General features: G+C 39.7%; 2 protein-coding genes across 2 annotated transcripts in view; both read left to right on the top strand.

The window, feature by feature from the left end:
• The window catches only part of LOC140227098 (uncharacterized), a 274,166-nt gene that overhangs the window by 135,093 nt on the left and 115,375 nt on the right, over positions 1–23,698 (top strand). The gene's annotated exons all lie outside the window — the stretch shown is intronic.
• Positions 1–23,698, top strand: part of LOC140227054 (dedicator of cytokinesis protein 7-like) — a 60,890-nt gene that overhangs the window by 34,681 nt on the left and 2,511 nt on the right. The window contains exons 23-38 of the mRNA XM_072307486.1: positions 1,141–1,254; positions 1,853–2,190; positions 2,760–3,075; positions 3,790–3,978; positions 4,836–4,986; positions 6,116–6,209; positions 7,690–7,786; positions 8,212–8,346; positions 9,120–9,272; positions 10,835–10,993; positions 12,477–12,589; positions 14,176–14,356; positions 14,958–15,101; positions 15,388–15,519; positions 16,242–16,376; positions 17,603–17,783. Of these exons, the coding sequence (XP_072163587.1) occupies positions 1,141–1,254; positions 1,853–2,190; positions 2,760–3,075; positions 3,790–3,978; positions 4,836–4,986; positions 6,116–6,209; positions 7,690–7,786; positions 8,212–8,346; positions 9,120–9,272; positions 10,835–10,993; positions 12,477–12,589; positions 14,176–14,356; positions 14,958–15,101; positions 15,388–15,519; positions 16,242–16,376; positions 17,603–17,783 (2,632 nt within the window). The remainder of the gene's footprint in view (positions 1–1,140; positions 1,255–1,852; positions 2,191–2,759; positions 3,076–3,789; positions 3,979–4,835; positions 4,987–6,115; positions 6,210–7,689; positions 7,787–8,211; positions 8,347–9,119; positions 9,273–10,834; positions 10,994–12,476; positions 12,590–14,175; positions 14,357–14,957; positions 15,102–15,387; positions 15,520–16,241; positions 16,377–17,602; positions 17,784–23,698) is intronic.

Genomic DNA, 23,698 nt, shown 5'->3' with positions numbered 1-23,698 from the left:
TCAGACCGAGTCTTCCTTGGTCTTCCACATCTTCTGGAGCTGGGAATTGGCATACTTAGACAGATCTATGCATCATGCATGTCGAGTACACTATGCTAAGGTTGGCTGCTTTCTGCACAGTCATGTGGAAAATCTGCTATCAAAATCTTGTGGCGAAGACTAGCAGAGTTTTTGAAGCATTTGTTATCTACCTATAATTCAAAGGGGATACTAAAATTAATGTTATACCATGGCATAGTTGACCAACACATAAAATTAAATACAAACAGTAATGTGGGCTCTGATATACATAGAATGACAAGAACATTATTTTAGTACTCTGACATACTCTTTAACAGTATGGCACTCAATGGGGATGTGATGTGAATCAGTTGCACTGGCAATAGATTTTGTTTATAAATATTTGTCTTTAGTGTGCTTCATTTTTGTTGAATATTCATATGTATCATTGATGATACTTTTAGTGGCATATTAGATAAGACTCATGACTTTCCACCGGAGGACCCGAGTTGGAATACAGTCCAGTGCTTACATTCTTGGACAAGATGGTTTTTCTCATCATGTCCCTCTCAACCCAGGTGTATAAATGGGTACCTGGCAATGCTAGGGTAATACAATGTAGTAACATACTTGCCAACTAGTAAGATTTTATCAGATTCAGTAAGATTTTTTACGTTAAAAATAGCAAAATCAGATTTTCTGTCAGAGAAATCAGATTTTTAAAAAATATTTAGATATACCTTTCATGTGTATTTTCTGAAGATTTGACCAAAAGTAAGATTTTTAACTTCAGTTTGCATATAAAATAAGATTTTTGCAATCCACAAGTAAGATATTTCATCTTGAAATGTTGGCAGGTATGTAGTAATGGCAGGGCCCTCTATACCAGTAGAACAGTGCCAACACTGAAGAGGCTACCCTGAAGTAAGGAGACCATATTATATTATCATTAATATTCATATTTGATCTGGATTTTTTTTTTTAAGGAAAAAATGCATCAAGTGTTTCTTGTGATTGATACTGAACTAGATCAGTTTGTCATTTGATAAAGTTACAAACTAAGTTGGTTTTAATGATTCCTATCTGAAGATTAGTTATCCTTTCTCTTGATCTCATTTTTTGTGGATGTTCATTCTCCAGGAGGTGAAGGCAATCCAACTCCTCAATGCCAGCCTAGCCTTCTTCATCCAGGATCTTCTGACCCTCATGGACCGAGGCTTCGTCCTCAGGCTCCTCCAAAACTACGTCAAGCAGGTATTTGCGTCTTTACTTTTGTGCGATTACATTTTCGAGCTGAGTAGCTCAAAACATATGTGTATGCACATTCTAACATTTGTGCAGCACAATTACTTTATACTCGTTAATTTTTATCCTATTTATTGAAAAAGACTGAATGTGATATGACATTTCCGTGCATGAAAATTGATATATTACTTCACTACGCAACGTGGGTAAAGACGTGTGCCCAGGATACGTCACTCTAGACAATGAGTGCTGTGCAATACGCATTACACACAAGTACACACATTTGATTACGGTATACACGCAAGCAATCTTTTTGACTGTTGTTCTGAAACAGGGGAACAGCGTTATAACAATTACCTAAATTTCAGCCAGGGCTGTTCTTCAGCGTGTTCTTTGTTCTCCACTCAATTGAGTGTCTCCACAGTAGCAGTATGACAGTGACAGCTTCCACTGACACAGCCATGAGCAACATCGTGGCTAACAATGTCACATATCTGTGCACAGATAAAACAAATGATATAAATGAAACGGAATCCTAGAAAAGAAAAAGAAACTAAATCCTAGAAAAAAGAAACGATGACCACATTGTGCCTCCTTTGGTCTGCAGGTGTCCGGTAAGATCAATGCGCTGAACGACCCCACGACCCTGGCGCTGCTCAAGCTGGACTTCCTGCGCATCGTCTGCAGCCACGAGCACTACGTCACGCTCAACCTGCCCTTCCGCACCTCCCTCTCGGCCACCTCCCATGCGTCCCTCTCGCGGCCCCCGTCCCCGACCCCGTCCATCGTCAGCACCACCTCCGTCGGCTCCTTCATCTCCATCTCCACGGCGCTCTCCTCGCTCGGCGAGCAGCACAAGATGGCTGAGCTGTCCTACGACTACCGCCAGCAGCACTACCTGGTCGCCCTGCTCCTCTCCGACCTGGCCAACGTCCTCACCACCCAGTGAGTACCCTCCAGGGTGTACCGAGATTTCACAATGCTTTAGAGAGGAAATCCACCCCAAAATTAAACTTCAAAAGAAAGAGAAAAAATATTCCCTACAGAACGATAACAAAAATGACAAAAATCAGATAAGAAATAAGGAAGATATGACATTTTGAAATTTCACATCTTTTTTTCTTAAAGCCACTCAAAGTAAAAAAGAACAAATGTTAACTCTGATATATCTTGGTATGGGAACATGCTTTTACCTGTATTCAGAGCTAAAAATAACATTTTCTGATTTTTGTATGTGACATACATGAAACATATATAAAAATATATAGCATACATGAACAATTTTTATTTATGTTTGCTTGCTCATTTTAATATTCTGAGGGATTGATCAAGAAAATTTTTGAAAAAATGTAAAATGTTTTGACATCTTATTTTGGTGTACGAAATTGCTTCACGATGGTATTCATATCATATTTTGGTGTTATTTTCACATAAGTGTACCTGGCATTTAGGAAAGATATGGAAACTGTAGCTGAAATATCAAATATGACTCATCTCCCTTCTTGTTGCCATAGTAACAGCAACCTGCATCGCCAGGCCATAGACACCATCACCAACCTGCTGGCGTGCCATGACGCCGACCAGCGCTTCTCCAGCCGGGAGTGCCGCATGCGTGTTGCCGCCCTCTACCTGCCGCTCCTGGGCATCATCACCGACGCCCTGCCACAGCTGACCTGCGGCAGCGTGGACCCCAAGCACCGGCCCTCGGCCGCCCTGGGGGAGATGGAGGACGTGGACGTCCCCCTCAACCAGTCTGTTGCCATGGCGATCGCCGGAACCAGCATCTACACGGGGGCCGCGGAGAGGACGGACTCTGCCCAGAGCACCCAAGTGAGTACAGTACTCTTCAAACCACCAACACACCTCACAGATCAGGGCACCATTTCATGGCAGTTGTCAATCTCTGACAATTTCAGTAAATATGCTGGTTTCTGATTGGCTGAGAAGCTCTGGTCATTTACTGTTACCATGGTAATTGTCAGAGACTGACAACTTGTGATGACTGACAACTTTCATGAAACAGTGCCCAGTTCTGTACTCAAAAGACTTTCTGTAACCTGTTAGTAGAGAGAGAGCTAACCGTTACACGGTTTACCATTTAACAGCAATATTGTATTGGTAACAGCTTGAAATATTGTCTACAGATAAGCTGCAACTATAGTTATCATATGCAAGTTTCAATCACAGTAACTAGTACGATCTTTTGTGCAAAGAAATCCTGTTACAGTGCTATGTTAATGTCAAATTCAAAGTGAACTCTGTCATATTTTGTGTGGATATCACTCTTCATGCATTAATATTTACATAGATATATTTATATATGTTTGGTCAAGTGACTTTTATTATGTGCTGAACATAAGATTTTCTCATGGCAGAGTTAGCTTTTTTAAAGATTTTTCCTCATGCACAAAAGATTGTATTTAGCAAAGAGGGTTTATTTGTTAATGAGCAAAAATTCATTGGTGTGTTGTTGTTTTTCCTGCTATCAAATGTTCACTCGATTTGCTGTCTCTGACCTCTCCCATTGCCATGGTTACCACCCAGACTTCGCCCAGCCAGGGTCAGACGCCCCTGTCAGAAGAGTCAACTAAGGACCTTCTCATGTGCTTCATCTGGGTGGTGAAGAATGTGGAGCCGCGCACCCTGCAGGAGATCTGGGCCTCGCAGCGCCCCCAGCGGGTCACCAAGATGCTGGACATCCTTTTCTTCTGCATCTACTGCTTTGAGTACAAGGTGGGTGTGGTCGGGGGGAAGATCTCCGTCTCTGGCCTGTTCATACAGGCATCACACTGCCATGAAATTGGGCAAGGATGGACACACGATAGAGGGAATATTCAAATTTGGCTGTGATCGCTTAAACATTTGGTCATTTGAAAGGGCATCTTAAGCCATCGTATGACTACCGGTGGAGTTTTTCAGGCTCCAGCAACAAATTTCATGAGTGGTGGTATAATCTTTGTGTGTCCTTTGGGTAAACTTCTTAATGAAGCTTCACATCTTCATGTAGCCTTCGCGTGTAGTTTAGATGTCCTGCAGGCATTGTATTTGCTGCTGCTGTTGATTGGCTTTTGACCGCATACTGGGCCAACTTTACATGATGTTGAATTTTTATTTTGGAACAAAATACAAACACCTGACATTTTAGTCAAGTTTTTAGGGAAGTACACTGACCACCTTACTTAAAGGTCAGGTTCTGAGGGGAATGCACAGACCACTTCACATTACAGTCAAGTCTAAAGGGGAATATACTGAACATCTTTAACATTGAATGTCTTTTTTTAACAAATATATTGTGCCATGCAAATGCTTTGAATCATCACCATCAACAGCATCTTACATTACAGTCATGTTTCGAGGGGAATATACTAACTATCTTACATTATGGTCAAGTTTTTATTGAAATACTCTGACCACCGTACACTATGGTCAAGTTTTGAGGGGAATACACTGAGTAACGTACATTATGGATAAGATTTTAGGGGAATAACGGACCACCCATAAACCAGCTTTGCTGCAAGGCTCAAAAGAGTGCTGACATACATAAAAGGTTTACTTCTTGCATTGATCTATATTTACATTTATCTGTGTAGGGCAAGCATGCAGTCATCCAGCGGCTCAACAGGATGTCCTTCAAGAAGAACGACGTGATCAAGCAGCGGCTGGAGGAGGCCATCTTGGGCACGACCAGCGCCAGGAGCGACATGATCCAGAGGCACAGTAGGCAGGGCTCGTCAGGTGAGGGCGCCGCCATGCGTCGGGATGCTCTCATATTACATACACCAGCCAAGCCAACCATAGTACATTTGCTACAATCTCGGGACACGTCAAAACACAATGACATGCTCTTCCATGCGCACAGAGGAAATGAAAGAATCCATTCACGACTAAAATACTCAAATTGAATTCTCATTATACATGAGGGAAATCCTGTAGTAATTCGGGATAAAGATAGTTTTCAGTAATGTTCTCATAGAGTGATGAGAGTTTTAAAAAAAAAAAAAAAATTGATCATTTTGTAATCCAGTAGAGGCTGAAATCCGATCACAGTGTACTTTCATAATTTTGTTACTCTTTGGCTGTTCTAATTTTCCATTGAACATGTATTGCTTAGAAACACCCATTGTAAGTGCTATGTACATTTTATTTATAGTCATTATGGCTTTCTCTGTTCTGCCACCTCTATTTCATTTTGTACACCTGTCATTGTTATACACAACAACTTTCTGAACAATTGTCCACCTCTGTCTTGCACAGGACATAGTTTGCATACTACTGAAAGCTAAATGTTTCTTATCATATATGTGTAGTCTTTGTTTCAGGCGATTCTTTTGTAGTAATTGCAAGAGGAGCAAACAGAGTCATGTGACTTGAGACTAGTCACACCACCATTTTGAGCCAAGACACAGCAAAAGGGCCTTTGCAGATCTTTCTGAGTTATGACTTTGAATAATCAAATTTCGCGACCAAACAGTGATAGGAAAAATCTTGACCACATGGTAATTCTTAAGAGCACAGTCAGAAGAAGCCCATGCATACACGTTTCGCACTGATGGCCGGTAGATAAATCGAGCAGTTCATTGGTCAAAAAAACCAGCTGAGTCATCTTGTGACAAAGCTCGTCAGTCGGAGTGATACACAGATTTGGCTTTCTCCTTGCTACAAATAATAATCACAATTGGCGATCCCAAAAGGTTTTCATGCCGACATGCTCAGCTTTGACTCTCTAGCCCTTTGCTCACAGCCGTCTGTGCTACAGCATGAGGGCCGGTAGATAAAGGTGAAAGTAAGAGTGATGAGTGAATCTGTATGAAGGATGATAAGCAAGTGTGTCATTCAGAGACATGGATTTGTTTTTGGGTCCTGGTCCTAGACCGAGGGTTCAGTCCAGCCTTGGGACAGACGGAGAGACTGAGGTGGAGGAAGGACCTGACCCACTGGAGACAGAACACAGAGGTTCCAGACAGGTGAGGCTCCTTAATTAACCCATGGAGGACATGCTGATTGTGCTATAACATGCATTTCCCATTGCCACCTACCCGAGTATATACTTGTGACTAGTCTTCAATGGGTTAACCCTATTCTAACTGGGGGGGGGGGGGGGGTCAATTTGACTCCCCCCCCCCCCGACATTTCGCGCCGCGATTCCGCAACGCGCAAAGATTTTGCCGCGTCGTTTCATGACTTTTTTCTTTGAAGTCTCCTGCATATTTTGAGAGCAAATTTGCGATGTCCGGGTACACCGTTCTGAAGTTATACGTAATGTTTTGCATGTGCATGTCAACCCAAAAATGGCTCAAATTCATGATATCGTGTGCAAATCCAATGCAAATTGTTTTTTTTGGTTAAATTGATATAAATTAGATTATTTCAACTTTTAACCATTGAAATTAATCAATTTTAATGTAGATAAGCTTGAAAAAGTTCCTGCAACAAATTTTGGCCTAAAAACAATAGAAAACAAAAGGTCACAAAAACAATGAAATACATAAGAAATTAACAAAACAATAAAAAACAAAAGAAACTGATTTTGATTGTGCTATTTTTTTACAAGAAAATTGTTCAATGTGTCTTGAGGAAGTCTTACACAAAAATTTAGCAATCATTCAGTCTTTTTAATGGAGTTAAAGATGAAAATATGATGTCATGCATAAATTTGCATAATTAATTTACTAAAAATAGAAAATCAAAATTTTTCTTTTGTATGACCATGTAATCTTGTAGTTAACATCCGGCTCTATGTTCAGGCAAAATGTTGCGGCGATCGCGCGATCGGCAGCCGAGATCTGAAGGGGGGATCAAATTGACCCCCCCCCCCCAGTAAAAACTTGGTCTCAAATAGCCCAGTTAGAATAGGGTTAAAGGGATGTGAGGCTCCTTCACCCATTTAGGACAAGCCAGTTTTGCTATAACATGCATTTCCCATAGACACTTGCCCTAGTATACTTTGGATTAGTCTTCAGTGGTTTACGTCATCACGAATTAGGAGGGATGTTTTTTTTTTTTTCTTTGCCTGCATGAATGATTTATCGTGTCATCATCAAATTGGGGACTCAAGTTTACTGCATATCTCAGATTGGAGAAAGATTTGAAAGAAATTTATTAAATCTCCATAAAGTCAGGGCGAAAAAGAAATGGTGACAAAGAAAAAAAAAATGCCAGTTTTAGAGAGAAACCTCCACAAAAAAAAAAAAAAATTCTTTGTACAAGTATACAGAAATGTTGTGAGGTTTTGACATTATTGCTTAAATCAAAATAAAATGTGGACTGAGGTTCACAGAATGAAATCATTTACCTCTAGCCTAGAGCATGTGAGTCCATAAGTGATTCCCACATTAGATCTGCCCCTGTCTCCATAATTGTCTTACTCTGTATACAACATGAAAGATAAGACATTTAACCCAGCTGTAACTTCTTGATACTATATCATGGTGTTGTCTCCCCCAGACCCAAGGGAGAGCTGGAGCAGGAGGCGGCCCTGGAGGCCCTGCTAGCCAACGAGGTCTCCTTCACCGTACTCGACACCCTGGAGCTGATGGTGCAGGTAACTACAGAGCCATTAAGACTCTCTGACGAGCAGGAGACTCCCTGAAAAGTAGAACTTTCTCTTGTATCCTGACAAAAGAATATGTAGCAACCTCCCCCATGTTGAAATTATCTTTGCCTACCAAGATGTACGTAATACGCATATACATATCTCCCCTGCTGCTCTTTGTGTTTACGTGCATTTATTTTTTTAGTGTAAAAGTAATATAGGTGTTACACCACTGCCTTGCTAACCAAAGCTCTTCGGCTTTCAGCAGCACACAAGCAGGGCAAATACTATCTGATTGTTTGTTGACAAGCAATAAGTACCCAGCCTTGTAATTGTGACCCGATCTTGGCATCTCAGAAAAGGAGTGATGAGTACCATTTGTTGCTAAGCAACAATTTCACAGTCTTTACTCCTCACTCTCTGAATTCTACCAGACGGTGTCCCAGACTGACCACCTGCAGGGTTGCTTGACCGGCATCATGACTGTCCTTCTCCACGCCCTGGCCCGCAACCAGAGCACGACCGTAATGGAGAGCATTCTGGCCACCCAGCGGTCACTCGTCTTCAAGGTCAGTACCTTCTGGTGTTTCCACATTGTTTTATCTTTTTTATTTATTTCTTTATTTTTGGTAGCATCGTACACCAGTGAAGGGGAGGGTTAGATAAATGGATGACCGGAATGCAGACTTCACACTTAGATCTTCATCTATTATGGAAGAATTAGCTAATTGCAGTGATGAGTGTTGACTTGCTTTTCCTGTTTTCATGTCTGTCTGAAGATTATATCTCAAAACAGGATGTTTCTTGCACTTTTCTCCTCCCCTTTTTCTTGTGTTTCAATGCAATTCGATTCAATTTTTTTTTCAGACAGTCACCTTCCCCCCCCCCCCATCCCCTCTGTCTTTTCCTTGATGGATGTTAGGATGTTAGAAAACCAAAAATCAGTTATAATCAGTTCAGATTCATATAGGGTGTAGGGTATAGGTACAAGCACAAGATGCTTTCAGTGTCAATGTGATTTACTTCTGTGTTTAATTTTGCCAAGTAAATGGCCTCAATTGGCCTCAATCAATCAATGTAGCACACCATTTTCTAGGATCTGTGTAATTACTCTTTGAATCTCCCTGATCTGATATCAGTGTGGTTAGCAGCCCTAATACTGCATGTTGAATCACGTGGTTTATTACTTCGTCAGTCTGTCTATCTATTTGTCTACGTGTCTATTTATCTGTCTGGTTTTCTGTCTATTCTGTTGTCTGTCTGTCTGTCTGTCTGTCATTTAGACAGTTACACAAGTTGTACAATTATCTATCTATCCATGGTGTTCCCTTCTTTCTGCCAGTACCCTGAGCTGTTGTTTGAGGAAGAGACCGAGCAGTGTGCAGACCTGTGCTTCCGCCTCCTCCACCACTGCAGCTCCTGTATCAGCAGTGTGCGCTCCCACGCCAGTGCCTCTCTCTACCTTCTCATGAGGCAGAATTTTGAGATCGGCAATGTGAGTTTGACAGTGTGACAGAGTTATGAATTTCAGAAGTTATTTCATTTTTTAAAATATTTTTTATGCTTCTGTGCAATAGGTTAGCATATAAAGTGTCATGATAATGCGAGTTTTGCGATGACACAGTGTCCAAAGTTATGAATATCAGAAGATATCAATATTTTTCATATACTTTTTTGTAATAAGTTATATAGAGTAACTGCGGCAGTATGCGGCCATGCAGCCGTTCGCGGCAGGTACAACATACGCGGTAATATACCGCTAAACACAGCACTGGACTGTTACATGCACACTACACATATACTAACACACTAGCAATCAACAAAAACCAACCGATAAAATGGGCATGATCTCTGACGAAAGTGAAATTTTCTCACCTAAATGACAACATATCGCATCCAAAATGAAATTTTCGGTACTTCTTAACATAACAGTTAAGAAACAATGGTCCAAGAAACTAGATTTTTTGTTGTTTTCTCGATGTTCATGGATTTTGAAATCATATTCTCACGTAAAATAGAACTTTCGCGAGCCGAGGTGGGCCGCCATTTTTTTCGGAAAGTGGATGTCACCATCGAAAAAAAATGAGAAAAACATGAGAAAGACATCAACAACACCGCCAGAATTGCGATCTTGTTTGCGGCCAATGCATGTGCGCCCGCTATTTTCACGTGCTTTCGCAATGGGAATTGGCGCTTACGCAATGTTCGCGAGACATGTGAAGGCGTTCAGCTAAAGATCGCGGAGCACGCGCGTATTGCATAGGGATTGTACATCGTGCCGCAAGCAGAAATACTACGTCGCATATCGCCCTTATCGGCGAAAATTGTGCCGGGTTTTGCCTTGGTAAATCATGAAAACTGCGTTGGTCAATGGTAAATTTCTTTTATGAAAACAATCGCGTTAATGAATAATCTTGTCTATGATTTATGAAATGGTTGAAAATAATTTGCCCGATTTGTTTACAAGTTGGAAAAACCCTTAACAATGCTTAAACTGCCGCAAACGGGATATTTTACTCTAGAGCATGATAATAGAATTATGTTTATATTTTTTGTGGGAGATACATTTATCTGGATATGTTTATTTGTGTGACTGAAGATCTTCAATAACTCTCGTCTATTTAGTGTTCTTGAAAGTTCTCTGAAAGTTTTGTTGATGTATTCGAACATTTTGAATACACTTACATTAGAGGGATTTGTGGTAGGCAACCTCAAAGTAGTCAAGATCAAGTTACAATGTATATCATGTATTAAAGTTGTGTGCTTATGTGCAATAAAGTGTACATATGATATGCATAACGACAAAACAAAGCATTGTGTTGCCATTGTTGAATCACTCCTGTTTTGTAGCCATCTCTTCTAGACTGTGCAATTTGGAAAAGGAATGGGGGTCTGCTCTATTCATACCTGACAAGTACATGAGATATATGGTAGACACATGTAAACCATTTCTTAAAACACACACACACACACACACCACACACACACACACACACACACACACACACAAAATTCTAATCTGTCCAAGTGCTGATGCTGCCCATGTCCGATCCGCAGAACTTTGCCAGGGTCAAGATGCAGGTCACCATGTCCCTCTCCTCGCTGGTCGGCACGGAAACCAACTTCAACGAGGAGTACCTCCGACGCTCCCTCAAGACCATCCTCACATATGCTGAGGAGGATGTAGAGCTGCAGCAGACCACATTCCCAGAACAAGTGAGGCCTTGTTTTGTGATAATCGTGTGCAGCTAATTGAACAAACCTACAGTATGACTTACAAAGCATTTAAGAGACTTTGAATTTTAGGCTGAAGGTATTATAACATTGGCATATTATTTGAATAGAAATAAATTACGATAATCTGCAATAGGACCAAAAAACTTCAAACTTTCTAATTTTTACCTGTGCTTTCAGGTTTGCTGCAAAGTTCTAATTATCCACACTGAAAGTTCTAATTATCCACACTTCTGTTATGATTATGTAACATGTCATCAATGCATCGGTCATAATCAAACAATATACAAATGATGCACAGGATAGAGTGCGTTAGTGAAGGTGCGGCGCGCTCGAGAGTATTGACAATGGTGCGACATGCACGAGGCGCAGCCGAGTGCATGTTTGCAACCGTTGTCAATACTCGAGAGTGCGCCGCACCTTCACTAACGCCACGAAATAATCCTGTGCATCATTTGTTTTATAAAATGGGTCGAAAACTAACAGCATTATTCACGTACCTTTGTGGGTCAATACCAGTCAGCTACATGTAGCACTCGCTCAAAAGTCAAGATGTCCGAAGATGTTCGTCCCAAACATTTACGCACGTAGCACTCGGAAATCCCACACATAAGTACTGTACGTACGTATAAGAGTATACGTACGCCACATGTTATGCACAAGAAAGGCCGCCGGCTGTTGTGGCAGCCCGCGGCCCGAACTAGAAGTTGTTTACAGGATTGACAGCGTGTATAGTAGCGCGTGACGCACTTGTAACAACTGATTGAGTGCGCACTGCTAGTGTAAACATTGTGACGTACGTCAGGCCAGGGAGGTGGAAGAGAGACTCTTCCACCTCCCTGGTCAGGCCGTGCATTTACTAAGAAATTAATGCACGCACACGTGACTCATTTCAGCGCTTCCAATTGGCTACATTCTTGAACCCATTTTATAATGATGGATAACCCACTGAGAACGATTCCCAAGTATACATGTACTCGGGCAGGTGTCTGTAGAAAATGCGTGCTGTAGCAAAATTTGTCCGCCCTCAATGGGTTAATTCACAGACATTAAGCAGATAGAGATTTTGAAACACAGCATGTGATGCTGGTAATCATTTTGTCATCATACACCATGTAATCATTGGTAGAAACACACGATATGTGCATAATCCGTTTGTAATGGATGAACCTCGTAGTGTGCACCTCGTGTGAAAATCACTGGCAAGACAAAATACAGTGTCCATGAATGGGTCATCCCTGGTGATGGACAGTTTGAATATTGTTAGCAAAGCACAGTATGGTCAAACCAGCCTTCACATAAAACAAGCATTTAAAAGCAGTGCCAAACTGCATGTACGCTGTTTATAAAGGAATTAGATGTGCCAGTCTTTACGGGCAGATGGTCTTAATACCAAGGTAGTCACTAAAGTAGGTTTGAATCTTTGGGTATCATAGTGTGACTGTAACCCCTCCCTCCGTCCTAGGTGCGAGATCAAGTGTTCAACCTCCACATGATTCTGTCGGACACGGTGAAGATGAAAGAGTTCAAGGAGGACACGGAGATGTTGGTGGACCTGATGTACCGCATTGCCAAAGGGTAAGATGACCCCCCCCCCCACACACACACACACACACACACACACACCAAGGCCAAATACTGCAAGCTGGTGCTCTATTTATGCCATACTTCAATATTCAACCCTCTTGTTGGCATGTTATAATGTTTTTGCACACAATGTCAGTGGTATTATGAGGTGGTAGGCCTGAAAGGGTTTACCCTTTCCGAGGCCAGTGACTTTGGACAGTGTGTAAAGTGCTCTGGGGTTTTCTTTCTCAATCAGCATTCAAAGCACACAGATAGTTAACCATAAAAAGATTTTTTTTTTTTTGGGGGGGGGGGGGCTTTTTAGGCCCCCCCTCGACATTTTCGCAATAAATCTGTAATGTAAAAGTCTCGCGCTGCGACGTTTTATTACTTTTTTCTTTTGAGTCTTGCGCAACTTTTGAGACCAAATTTGCGACGCCCGGGTAGGCGGTTCTGAAGTTATGCAATATTTTGTATGTTCATGTCAGACCCGAAATTGCTCAGAAACGCGATTCATGTACAAATCCAATGCAAATTCTGTTTCTGACCAAAATTCATAAATGTATCATTATTTTTACTTTAACAGATCGAAATCAATTTATTTCATGTTGTTTATGATCGGAATAATGTCACCGATGATTTCCATTGAAAAAAAAAACAATAAAAAACAAAAAGTCGAAAACAAAGACATACATAAGAAATTTTAAAAACAATAAAATACATAAGAAAAAAAATTGATACTGCCTTTTTTTTTTAATGTACATTCAATAAGAATCCTACAAAAAGTACCTTGACCAAAAATTAGCAGTTTTGGACCTTTGATTACAGATTTACAGCCATTTATTGTATTTCATGCATAAATAAGCATAATTAATTTATTAGAAATAAATTTGAATAATTGTGAAATCATTACTTATTCAGTTTTATAGATTACTTTGTGGGTGACGCGCGTGCCAATTTTCCTTGCGATCACGCGTTCAACGGCCGAGATCTTAGGAGGGGCCCAATGAGCCCCCCCGTCCTACAAGGCATCAAAATAGCCCAGTCTTTTTAGGGTTAAGCAAGTATTCTATTTTGACTTCATTCTTGAATCAGTGTATTTAGAGTGATATGCTGCCATCTGTGATATGTCTCTTTGCATCAAAAATGTTTTGACCATTGACTACTGGTGATGCCCATGCAGTAATCTTAGGGAATATTTTGGCTTGTTCAAGGCATGTAAAGAATGTAAACAACCTAATGGTGGTGCTGTGCAAATGTAGCTGTCATTTAATTTTTTCAAGTGATGACTAATTTGTTTGAGACCGGAATAACTTCTCCTAAAATATTAAAACCATACCTCAACTAATTCTGGACCAGTTATAACAGTTTCTCTCATTCCTCGATTGGCAGAACACATATTATGCAATGTGTGACACACAGCACACTGTGTCCTTGTGTACAAATCAAATTAACCTGTTGAGGACGAGTCCTGAGTAAACTCGGGCCAGTGTCTGTGCGAAATGCATGTTGTAGCAAAATCAGCCAATCCCCAACGGGTTAATGGGAAGACTTCATGACTTTTTGACCTTTGACCATTTGACCCTCGCACTTTGCAGGTACCAGAACTCCCCCGACCTCCGCCTGACCTGGCTGCAGAACATGGCAGGCAAGCACTCAGAACACGGCAAACACACGGAGGCTGCCGAGTGCTTGGTCCACTCTGCTGCCCTCGTTGCTGAGTACTTGCACATGCTGGAGGACAAACCCTACCTCCCTGTGGGCTGTGTCAAGTTTGAGGTAAAAAAAAATAAATAAATAAATAGATAATTGAAATGCTTGCAGCACACACTCGTGTACGAAAACAGTGGATTAAAAATTTACCATAAGATCATACTTTTCTAGCAAAAATAAGTAGTTGTTTGTACTGACGATAGGGTTTTACTTTATGTGTGAACAACAAAGATTAAAGTGGTTTCCTCTCAGATGATGCCAGGTGTAGCAGCAGTAGATTCCTCATTCCTTTACCATATTTGGAGCAGACAAGTCTCATAACCATTTTCCTTGTGCATTTTTCATGAAATTCAGCAGAGCTGTTAAATATCACCATTTTTTACATTACAATATTCGTGGGTATGATTGAAGAATTATTTCAAAAGCGTACAGGTCTGACGTGACAAAATAAAAGAGACATTTTATGAACAGCAATCTGACTGCGAGTTATTTATTGATCTTGTGTTTGATGAGGAAAGAATCGCCAAGTCCACATGACTGCTTATGCAATGTCAAGGTTTTGTCATCTGTGTTATATGTGTTTTTTATAGATTCATGCCTATCATGTTTAAATTTTAACCATTTTCTTCTCTTTTTTTTTCTTTTTTTTTTTTGCTGATGATTGCAGAAAATTTCACCCAACGTCTTGGAGGAGAGTGCCGTGTCAGATGACGTGGTGTCTCCAGATGAGGAGGGCATCTGCACTGGGAAGTACTTCACTGAAAGTGGGTTGGTGGGACTATTGGAGCATGCAGCAGCATCCTTCAACCAGGTGGGGTTTGGACCTGCTTTACATCGCATTGCATGTTGACACAGAGCTATGAAAATGCAATTTCTTGTTAGATTACTTATACATGTTGGATTGTAAAATGGTATTCCTATGGTTGTGTTTAATGGTTTGAGCATATAACTAGTTAGTAAGCGTCTTCTCTATAATGAGATGAAAGATATAAAACAGAGAATCAGACCCACGCAATTTCCATGGTAGTACTTCTGCTCTTCACATGTGAATCCCATATGACCTTTGACCCTGTGTCTGAATTGCCCTCTAATCAAAGGCCGGCCTGTTCGAGGCAGTGAATGAGGTCTACAAGATTCTCATTCCCATCCACGAGGCCAACCGGGAATTCAAGCGCCTGTCCATCGTCCATGGCAAGCTGCAGGATGCCTTCAACAAGATCTCACACCTGGTGGGTTTGACATTTGACCTTTGACCTAATGAGATAATCATGTCCTTTTTATGTGTGCTTCATTTCTATTTCAGATAAAGTTAGATTCAGTTTGTTCGATTAGACTTAGAAGCTTGCAAGACCAACTATTCCAGTGTATTAATAAGGCAAGATACTTGGTGAATAGAGTCAGAGGCATAACTGTTACCCCAACGATAACATATTTTATGGAAGTTAGTGTGTTAGTGATTATACCGTATTAAGTTCAGAGAACTTTTTGAGTAGGTGGAGTGTAATGCTGCACTTGTGTCAGAACTTTATTCATTCGTACTTCATTCTGTACTATGTATCTTCTATTTGAAGGTACCCTACTTAGGGTCAGATTTCAGTCTTCTTAATGTAAGCATCATCATTCAGTGCACCAACAAGTATAAGTGTCTCTGTTGTATCTCTATTTAATGTTAGTCAGTATATAGTGCATTATAATCATTGTGGGTGGCACTGAGCGGTTGTAGCCAAGTGGATGAGACCACAAACGATCAATCTGTAGGTTCCTGGTTCAAGTCCCCTGGCAGCAATTGTTGCCCCTCTCGGCAAGGCACTTTAACCTTCAGAGGGGACTTTAAAGTCATTGGCCCTCTGGTTGCTTGCTTGCAAGCATTCAGTAGTTTCTCAGTGGTCTCGCAAAATTGAATCATGATTAAAAGTACCAATGTATACGTCACTGGTCTTGTTCCTCTCAGGGCCCAAAGCGACTCTTTGGGACGTATTTCCGAGTGGGCTTCTACGGGCCAAAGTTCGGTGACCTGAATGGAGAGGAGTTCTTGTACAAGGAGCCTGCCATCACCAAGCTGCCGGAGATAGCTCAGAGACTAGAGGTCAGTGAACTTTGGTGGAAGAAACCCATGCCCTGAAAGTGATTTCCCTTCTCCCTTTTCACCTTGCTATTCCCCCTCCCCCCCCCCAAAAAAAAAAAAAAAAATGAATAAATAAATAAATGAATAATGAAATAATGAAATAAAATCATCATTTAAGAACAGCAAAAATCGATCAGTGAAGTGGCATTTTAAGGAGACATGGTTCATAGTTCTCAGTGATATTTGCTATTGATTTGAAGGGACTGTACAGTTCTGGTTCAGGTGAGGATTTAGCTTTTAACGTTTTGCGAGATATTCAGAAACCACTCTGTGAGATGTCAAAGAGCATTCAATTTTAAGGGGTATCAAAAGTTTATTTTATGAAAATCGGTTTTGAAATGGCTGAGATATCCAAAAACAATGTGAAACAGAGATCCTAATAAAAGGCATGGCCTGTCGCTTTTATTATTATCACTTTTTTGATATCTCAGCCATTTGAAAACCAATTTTCATCAACGTTGAATCCTTCTTGAAATTACATGCTCTTTCATATTTCATAATAGGTTTCTCATTGTTTCACTTAGGAATGTCATAAACCTGAATCCTCGCCTCAACTAGTACTGTACAGTCCCTTTAAAAAGTTTCTTTGATCCTGCATTATTATGAAAGAGTTATGAATTATATGCTTATCTTATGCTTACTGTAAAACTAGAAACGTTGTTGACATGAAACTTTTGTGAATTAGAGCTGATGACTTTCTTTGCAGCATGAATCTGTCGCAAATTGGCAACTGGCATTCAGTGCACTGTGTACACAAACACTCTTGCGTACATTTTACTTTCGTGAGTCTTCACTTCTCATGAAATTTGCAAAAGTTTCCTGCACTCAAATAATTTCTGGTTCCGGCATTAACTCACATTGCACTTGAATAATCATAACTCATTGAAGAAGACTAGTTCCGAGTAATCTAGGGCTGGGCTGAATCAGAAATGCATGTTATAAGGAAATCAGTCCGTCTTCAACGGGTTAATATGTAGATAGGTAGATGCTAGGATGAAATAGGACTGGAAAGGTTTAATATTTCTGAATTTGTGTAGGTTTTTTTTGTTTTGTTTTTTTAGGTTTTTTTTTTAAAGAGTCAAATATCACAACATTGATTGTGTGAAGGCTACTCATATGTTGCATAACCTGATATATCTATCAATACATATGATAAACTCTATCTCTCTTCTGCTTTGTTTTCCTAGAAATTCTACCTTGACCGTTTTGGCGAAGGGACAGTGGAGGTCATCAAGGACTCTAACACCGTTGACAAGTCCAAGCTTGACCCACTGAAGGCCTACATCCAAGTCACCTATGTGGAACCGTACTTTGATTACTATGAGATCCTCCAGAGGCCAACTCTCTTCAGCCGGAATTACAACCTCAGTGAGATTTTGATTTGATTTGATTTGATTTGATAGCATATACAGTATTGTAACATGTCATATCATATCATATCATATCATATCATATCATATATCATATCATATCATATCATGTCATATCATGTCATGTCATATCATATCATGTCATGTCATGTCATGTCATATCATGTCATGTCATGTCATGTCATATCATATCATGTCATGTCATGTCATGTCATGTCATGTCATGTCATGTCATGTCATATCATTTATCATATATCATTTATCATATCGTCGGTCGCATTACGAACCGGCGAATGTTCGAATTTGGGTCAAATTTTCAAAATTCACTTTTTTCCATTTTTTGAATGTCCATACCAAACTCTATCTATCCCCAAAATTTCAAATCGCAAAATTCACGAAAACATGTATTTTTGGTAGTGACGAATTTTCAAAATGTCCAAATGCTGCAATTTGTGACATTACGAACCGGCAAATGTTCGTATTCGCCGGTTCGTAAAATCCCTGTTCAGACGGAACACACGTGAGGTATGTGGGGCGAATCGAGGAGCTTGCGAGGCCGCGAGCGAGGGCTCGTCATCACCATCAGTCCCATGCACTCGGAATTGTGCTGGTATGTAACTACTAGGTGCATTTTGTTGCTCATTTTGTTATTTAATCTTCTGTTTAAAAACAAAAGTAATGATAATCGGGGCAGGTTAATGTGTAATCATAAAATATTACATCAGAGAAGTAGAATTGCTCGACATTATCATGTAAAAGTAGCTTTCCTGTGTATTTCATTTCCTTGTAGATCCTACACAGTCGTACACCTAGCCACCATTTTTGTCGAAGGGGGTCCTTGATTATTCTTGGTCAGAGATAAAGCAATCCTCCCATACAACCCGGATGCATTGTTTTTTAAACTAACGCATAGTAGAATCTATAAACTGAAAAAAAAATATATATCGTGTAGCAATTGCAAATACCCAGGTAGAACTGAAAATAGGCCCAAAGTAATAAATGATTATCATTGTTTTCAAAGATTCATGTTGTTGCATTAAAAAAAGAATAGTATTTAGGCCCTAAGTAAGAATGAAATTGCATGATGAGACTGTTTAGCGTCAGTGTTAAGTCAATTATAGTTACATATAGCTTCCTTAAGCATGCAAGAATAGCTGCTCTGGCCTTTACTGTCTAACTAAAATCCTGCATAAACAGTAAATTTATAGGCTAGATCGAGGTTGTATTCACCGGTATGTTACTTATTTTGATTACCGGGACAGATATCAATGAACTTTCAGAAAAATTAGACGAAGTTGATTACCGGTACCGGTACTCACAGTTTTTTTTAACACTCGTGTACCGGTACAAGTATAAGCCTATATCCAGGGATTTTTATTCTATATAAGTTACCGCGGTATCCTATTTGTGCCCTGATAACACTGACATGATTTTCCTTATTTATATCTTGGGGATAATTCTAGGAGCAGCAGGCCACTACAAGCAGGAGCCGAGTCCCCACAAACAAAGGCAGCACCGCTATCATTACAACTGTAGCAGCTAGCATCCCAGGAACATCAGCAGCACCTCTCGGCGCAGGAGCAGCATTAGCAGAGCCTGTAAAGTGCAACTGTAGCAGCTGAACTTCTCCATACAATTGTAGTCGCGAAGCCTCTATGTACCGGTACTACAGTAGGCCTACCGACAGTACTATTGCAACAGAGCGTCTACGTATGCTACCGTAAAACTCTACATTTGTAGCAGCATGATCCTAACTTTCTGTAACAGCTGAGCCTATCAGACTGTAGCAGCAGAGCCTCTACGTACAACCGCAGAGAGTAGTGGTGATGAGGATGTTTTTCCTTCTGCCTATAAATGGTAAGTTTGATTCGTAACAAGTGATTATGGTACCGGTACTTGTGGACCATAAAGTGTACCGGGAACCAGGTATTCACAAACATTTCTCAGTTTACGGTGAATGGAATAGGTCATTTATTACTTTCAGTGGAATAGATGATTGAACAATACCATGTCATTTGACAGAAATCACTGTTTTGATATCTGGAATGTAATGTAGTCATACCTTTTCTGTAATGTCGATCTTATCTAACTCTACTGTCAAGTATCTTATGCAGATCCTGGTGAGGACAGGCTCATGTTGATATTACAAGCTCTGGCCTAGGCACCTGCTTGAGCATACTTGGGGGAAGTTTCTAATGGCCTTACTGTAATTATTTCATACATGTATATCAATGTTGACTGCTACTCAATGTATTAAAAGAGAAAAAAAGCAAGCACTGACACTTCTGTGTATAAGATTGTTAGGTTTTTATGTGAAAGACATCACATTTCTAATCAAAGAATGTGTAGCAGTTATCATTATTTACCTTTGCCAACCCCAAGGTGTAAAAGCTCGACCAATAGCACCTGAATTACTATGCCCTTCAGAGATCAGCAGACTTTGATGACAATTTTTTTTTGCATTTCAAATAGGTATGCTGGCTGTAGCTATTTTCATTTTGTCTCACAAAATGTCGTAGGTGATTGCCTGTAAAGAATTTCCTTATGTTACTTTGTTTTTTCTTCTGAAATTGTGCTTTAGCTCTAAGAAATACTCTTCTTCACATTTTTCAAACCTGCAGGTACTTGTAATGTTTTATCACATAGTGTATGACACAACTGTCAAATTTCTCACTGAAATTGTCCATACAATTTTTTGTGTTTTTGAACCACCGTAGGCATAGATGTTCTTGTCAAGTGGAAGAGGGATGGTTCTATGAATCCTGTCAGCTCAAGTGACCTCTATCATGCTCAACGGACCAAACCGAAACAAGGTTCCTGCGTACATATGAGAAGTGAAAATGGCTGGTGGAAAGGGAGGATGCTTCAAGTCTTCAACATGCCCATGGATGGACGTAGGATGTCAGATGACGAGGGCATTCCTCTTTCTGCCTGAGGTAATTTGAATACATAGTTACTGATTTGTTCTACATCAATAAGTTTATCAAGATATATTATGTCTTTTTTCATTTTAAAATGATGTAGAGATTTTTATGCATAGTATCATGTAGGTACAATGTACTTTCATTGCATTACCATTTCAATATACATGTTCAATTCTGTGTAATGAATAAAACAAATGTCGAAATTGCAGTTTGTAATGACTGTAGGATGCTGAAGACTGTTAGCTTTCCACTTCCTTTCTTTAAAAGTGTGATATTGATTATTACTTACAATTTATTATGTCAACGTCTCTTCTCAGTCCCAAAACAAAATTTGCTTTATTTGCATGTAATACACTGTAGATTCTAGTGTCCATGATAGATGTTTGCAAGTATATCCAGTATAAATCTTGTTGATTCTACCCTCAGGATGGTCACATAATTTTTTTCATTGATGCATTGTTTACAACTTCCCCAGCAGTATCGTTACTTGCGACAGCAGTAGCAGAGCCTCAACGTCGATTTGTGACAGCTGAATCCCCAGAAACATCAGCAGCACCGCTTGAAGCAGCAGCAGCAGCAGCAGCAGCGGAGCCTGTACATACAGCCCTAGCAGCTGAGCCTCTAAGTACGACAACAGTGGTAGAGCCTCTACTTACAACTGTAGCAACTGAGCCTCTACTTACCACTGTAGCAGCAGAGTCTCTACTTGCAACTTTAGCATCTGCACTTCCAGGAACATTAGCAACACTGCTAGAAGCAGCAGCAGCAACAGAAGCAGAGCCTCTACAAACAACTGTGGTGTCCGCATTCTAAGAAACAACGCAGCAATGTTACCTTTGAAACTGAAGGTAATTCAACTGGAGTTGAGAAGTTCAGGGCATTGTATAACTGTTGTTTGTATTTCTTGCATTATCTGTCTGTGTGGTGCAAATTCCTAAAAAAGCAATTATGAGCCAAAACTTAATTTTCCAATAACAAATGTAAAATAATTTAAACATGTGATAAATACTTTGGTTATCTTTTTTTTTTTCTTTTATCCTTCACTCTTGTAAGAAAAAGTTTGTGGCAGGCAACCTGTAAAATTTAAAGAAAATAGTTTGTCTTCTGCAAAGAATAGTTAAAAAAAAAACAGTAAATGAAGTAACAATTATTCAACCAGACTTGGCAGTTTCATCAAATTATGTATTTGTTTTCCTTGCATTAGGCGTACCTGATTTCAATTTGAAAGCAGACTAAGTCCTCCACTCTTATTTCAGATTACAAAGAATACTGAACCTTGCTGGATGATGGAAAACTGTTAAATCTCGAGAAAGCAATGTCCCTGTCAGACATTGAAGAACCGATTTTGATGGTAACCGGACACAGGAAAGCAATAGAAAACTGTTTGTGAAGTGTAATGGAAGTACAGCATATTCATATTATGCTGTATGTATTCTATACTGCCCTCTATCTAGTCTTGTTGGTATACATCTGGTTGTATTTACATTATTATATGTAGTGCACTAACTGTTGATCAACTTTCCTAAAATAAAGACCATTTAGGCAAACTATTGTACATGTTTCTTGTAAGGAAAGGAAAGGGAATTATTGGTGAATTTCTTGCTCATAGTGCCTTGTACAAATCATAGACTTGATACATGATCAAGTTTGTAATACTTTCTGGTAATTATGTTATCTTCAGTGTTACATATTTGCTACATGCTTTCAATAATTTCAACACAGTTTCACACAAATCGACCAATTTTTATCACTTCGGGAGGACCTTATTCAAATATAAAAGAAACAATAGAAATAAAGTGTAGTGTTCCAGTATGTATTCCATTTATTGTCTCTTCATTGCAAATTTGGAAACTACTGCCATTGAGGCTTTTGAGGGAGTGGAAGATGTCAGTGCAAAGCCAGAAGATTTTCATGTGGAAGAATAAAGGTACTGACATCAGTTCTATTCCTGATAGATCTTCAGTTGTCATGAAAAAATTCATGAAATCTAAAACAGAATTGTCCAAAAAAAAAAAGCTGAACAGTGGGGAAGCCTACAAAAAGTCAGAAATATTTGTAGATGGTAGAACACATTTTAACCATCAAAGATGTGATTTAACACGTAACCATATCGATCTTTTGGCTATGATTGCCTCAGTGAAAATGACAGAATGTCTATCAGACAATATTATCATGCCTTGAAAATTCTGGTCCTAGAAAGAGAATGGCTAGCCAGACATGTTATTAACATGTTGTCATGTTGTCCCCCATCCTAAGGACAGCAAAAAGAGACAAATGACGTACACTACTCTCCTCCCAGCAGTCCAGTAGTTGGCAGACTGTTAAAGTTTGTAGACTCGTGTTTATAAACACATTGGGTATCACTTTCATTAATTCAACTCTGGGCAAAATTACCTTGTGAAGTGTGAGGAGAATGGTACACTTGATCATGTTATTGCACTATTTGTGACTAACACGCGTACTACTGTAATACATTAAAGTCAAGGAAATGCAGAACTTCTCACCAATTTACAGGTCAGATTACCTCGTGAAGTGTTGGGAGAATTTTGTATTTTGTACATGTTATTGCACCACTTTTATAGTGGTCAGAACACAATTCTGAAATGCAACAAATGCCTAACTTCTCATTCCAAGTGAGATTACATAGTGAAGTATCATGGAGAATGTCACATTTATTTTGTATCAATTGTAATTTAATGTATTGTAATAATAGTGTGCAATATAATTATTGTGAGCTGTCGAAAATGCAAAAAAATAAATCACTCTCAGAATTTACAGGTTATATCTGGAAGTTTGAGGAGAATGCTTTGTTTTGTAGTTACTGTATGTAATTATGAACACACATGTGGAATGGTGCATTTTGAATTAATAAAATGCAGAATTCTTCACAAACTTGGGGACTGGTGAATAGAAAACAAAAAAAAAACAAAAAAAAAAGAGGAGTGAGAGAGACACAGATACCTAGAATTGGGAGAACAAGGTGATTATG

Source organism: Diadema setosum, chromosome 4 (genome assembly GCF_964275005.1).
Source record: "Diadema setosum chromosome 4, eeDiaSeto1, whole genome shotgun sequence".
Taxonomy (NCBI): Eukaryota; Metazoa; Echinodermata; class Echinoidea; order Diadematoida; family Diadematidae; genus Diadema; species Diadema setosum.
This window is presented reverse-complemented; position numbering and strand designations above follow the sequence as displayed.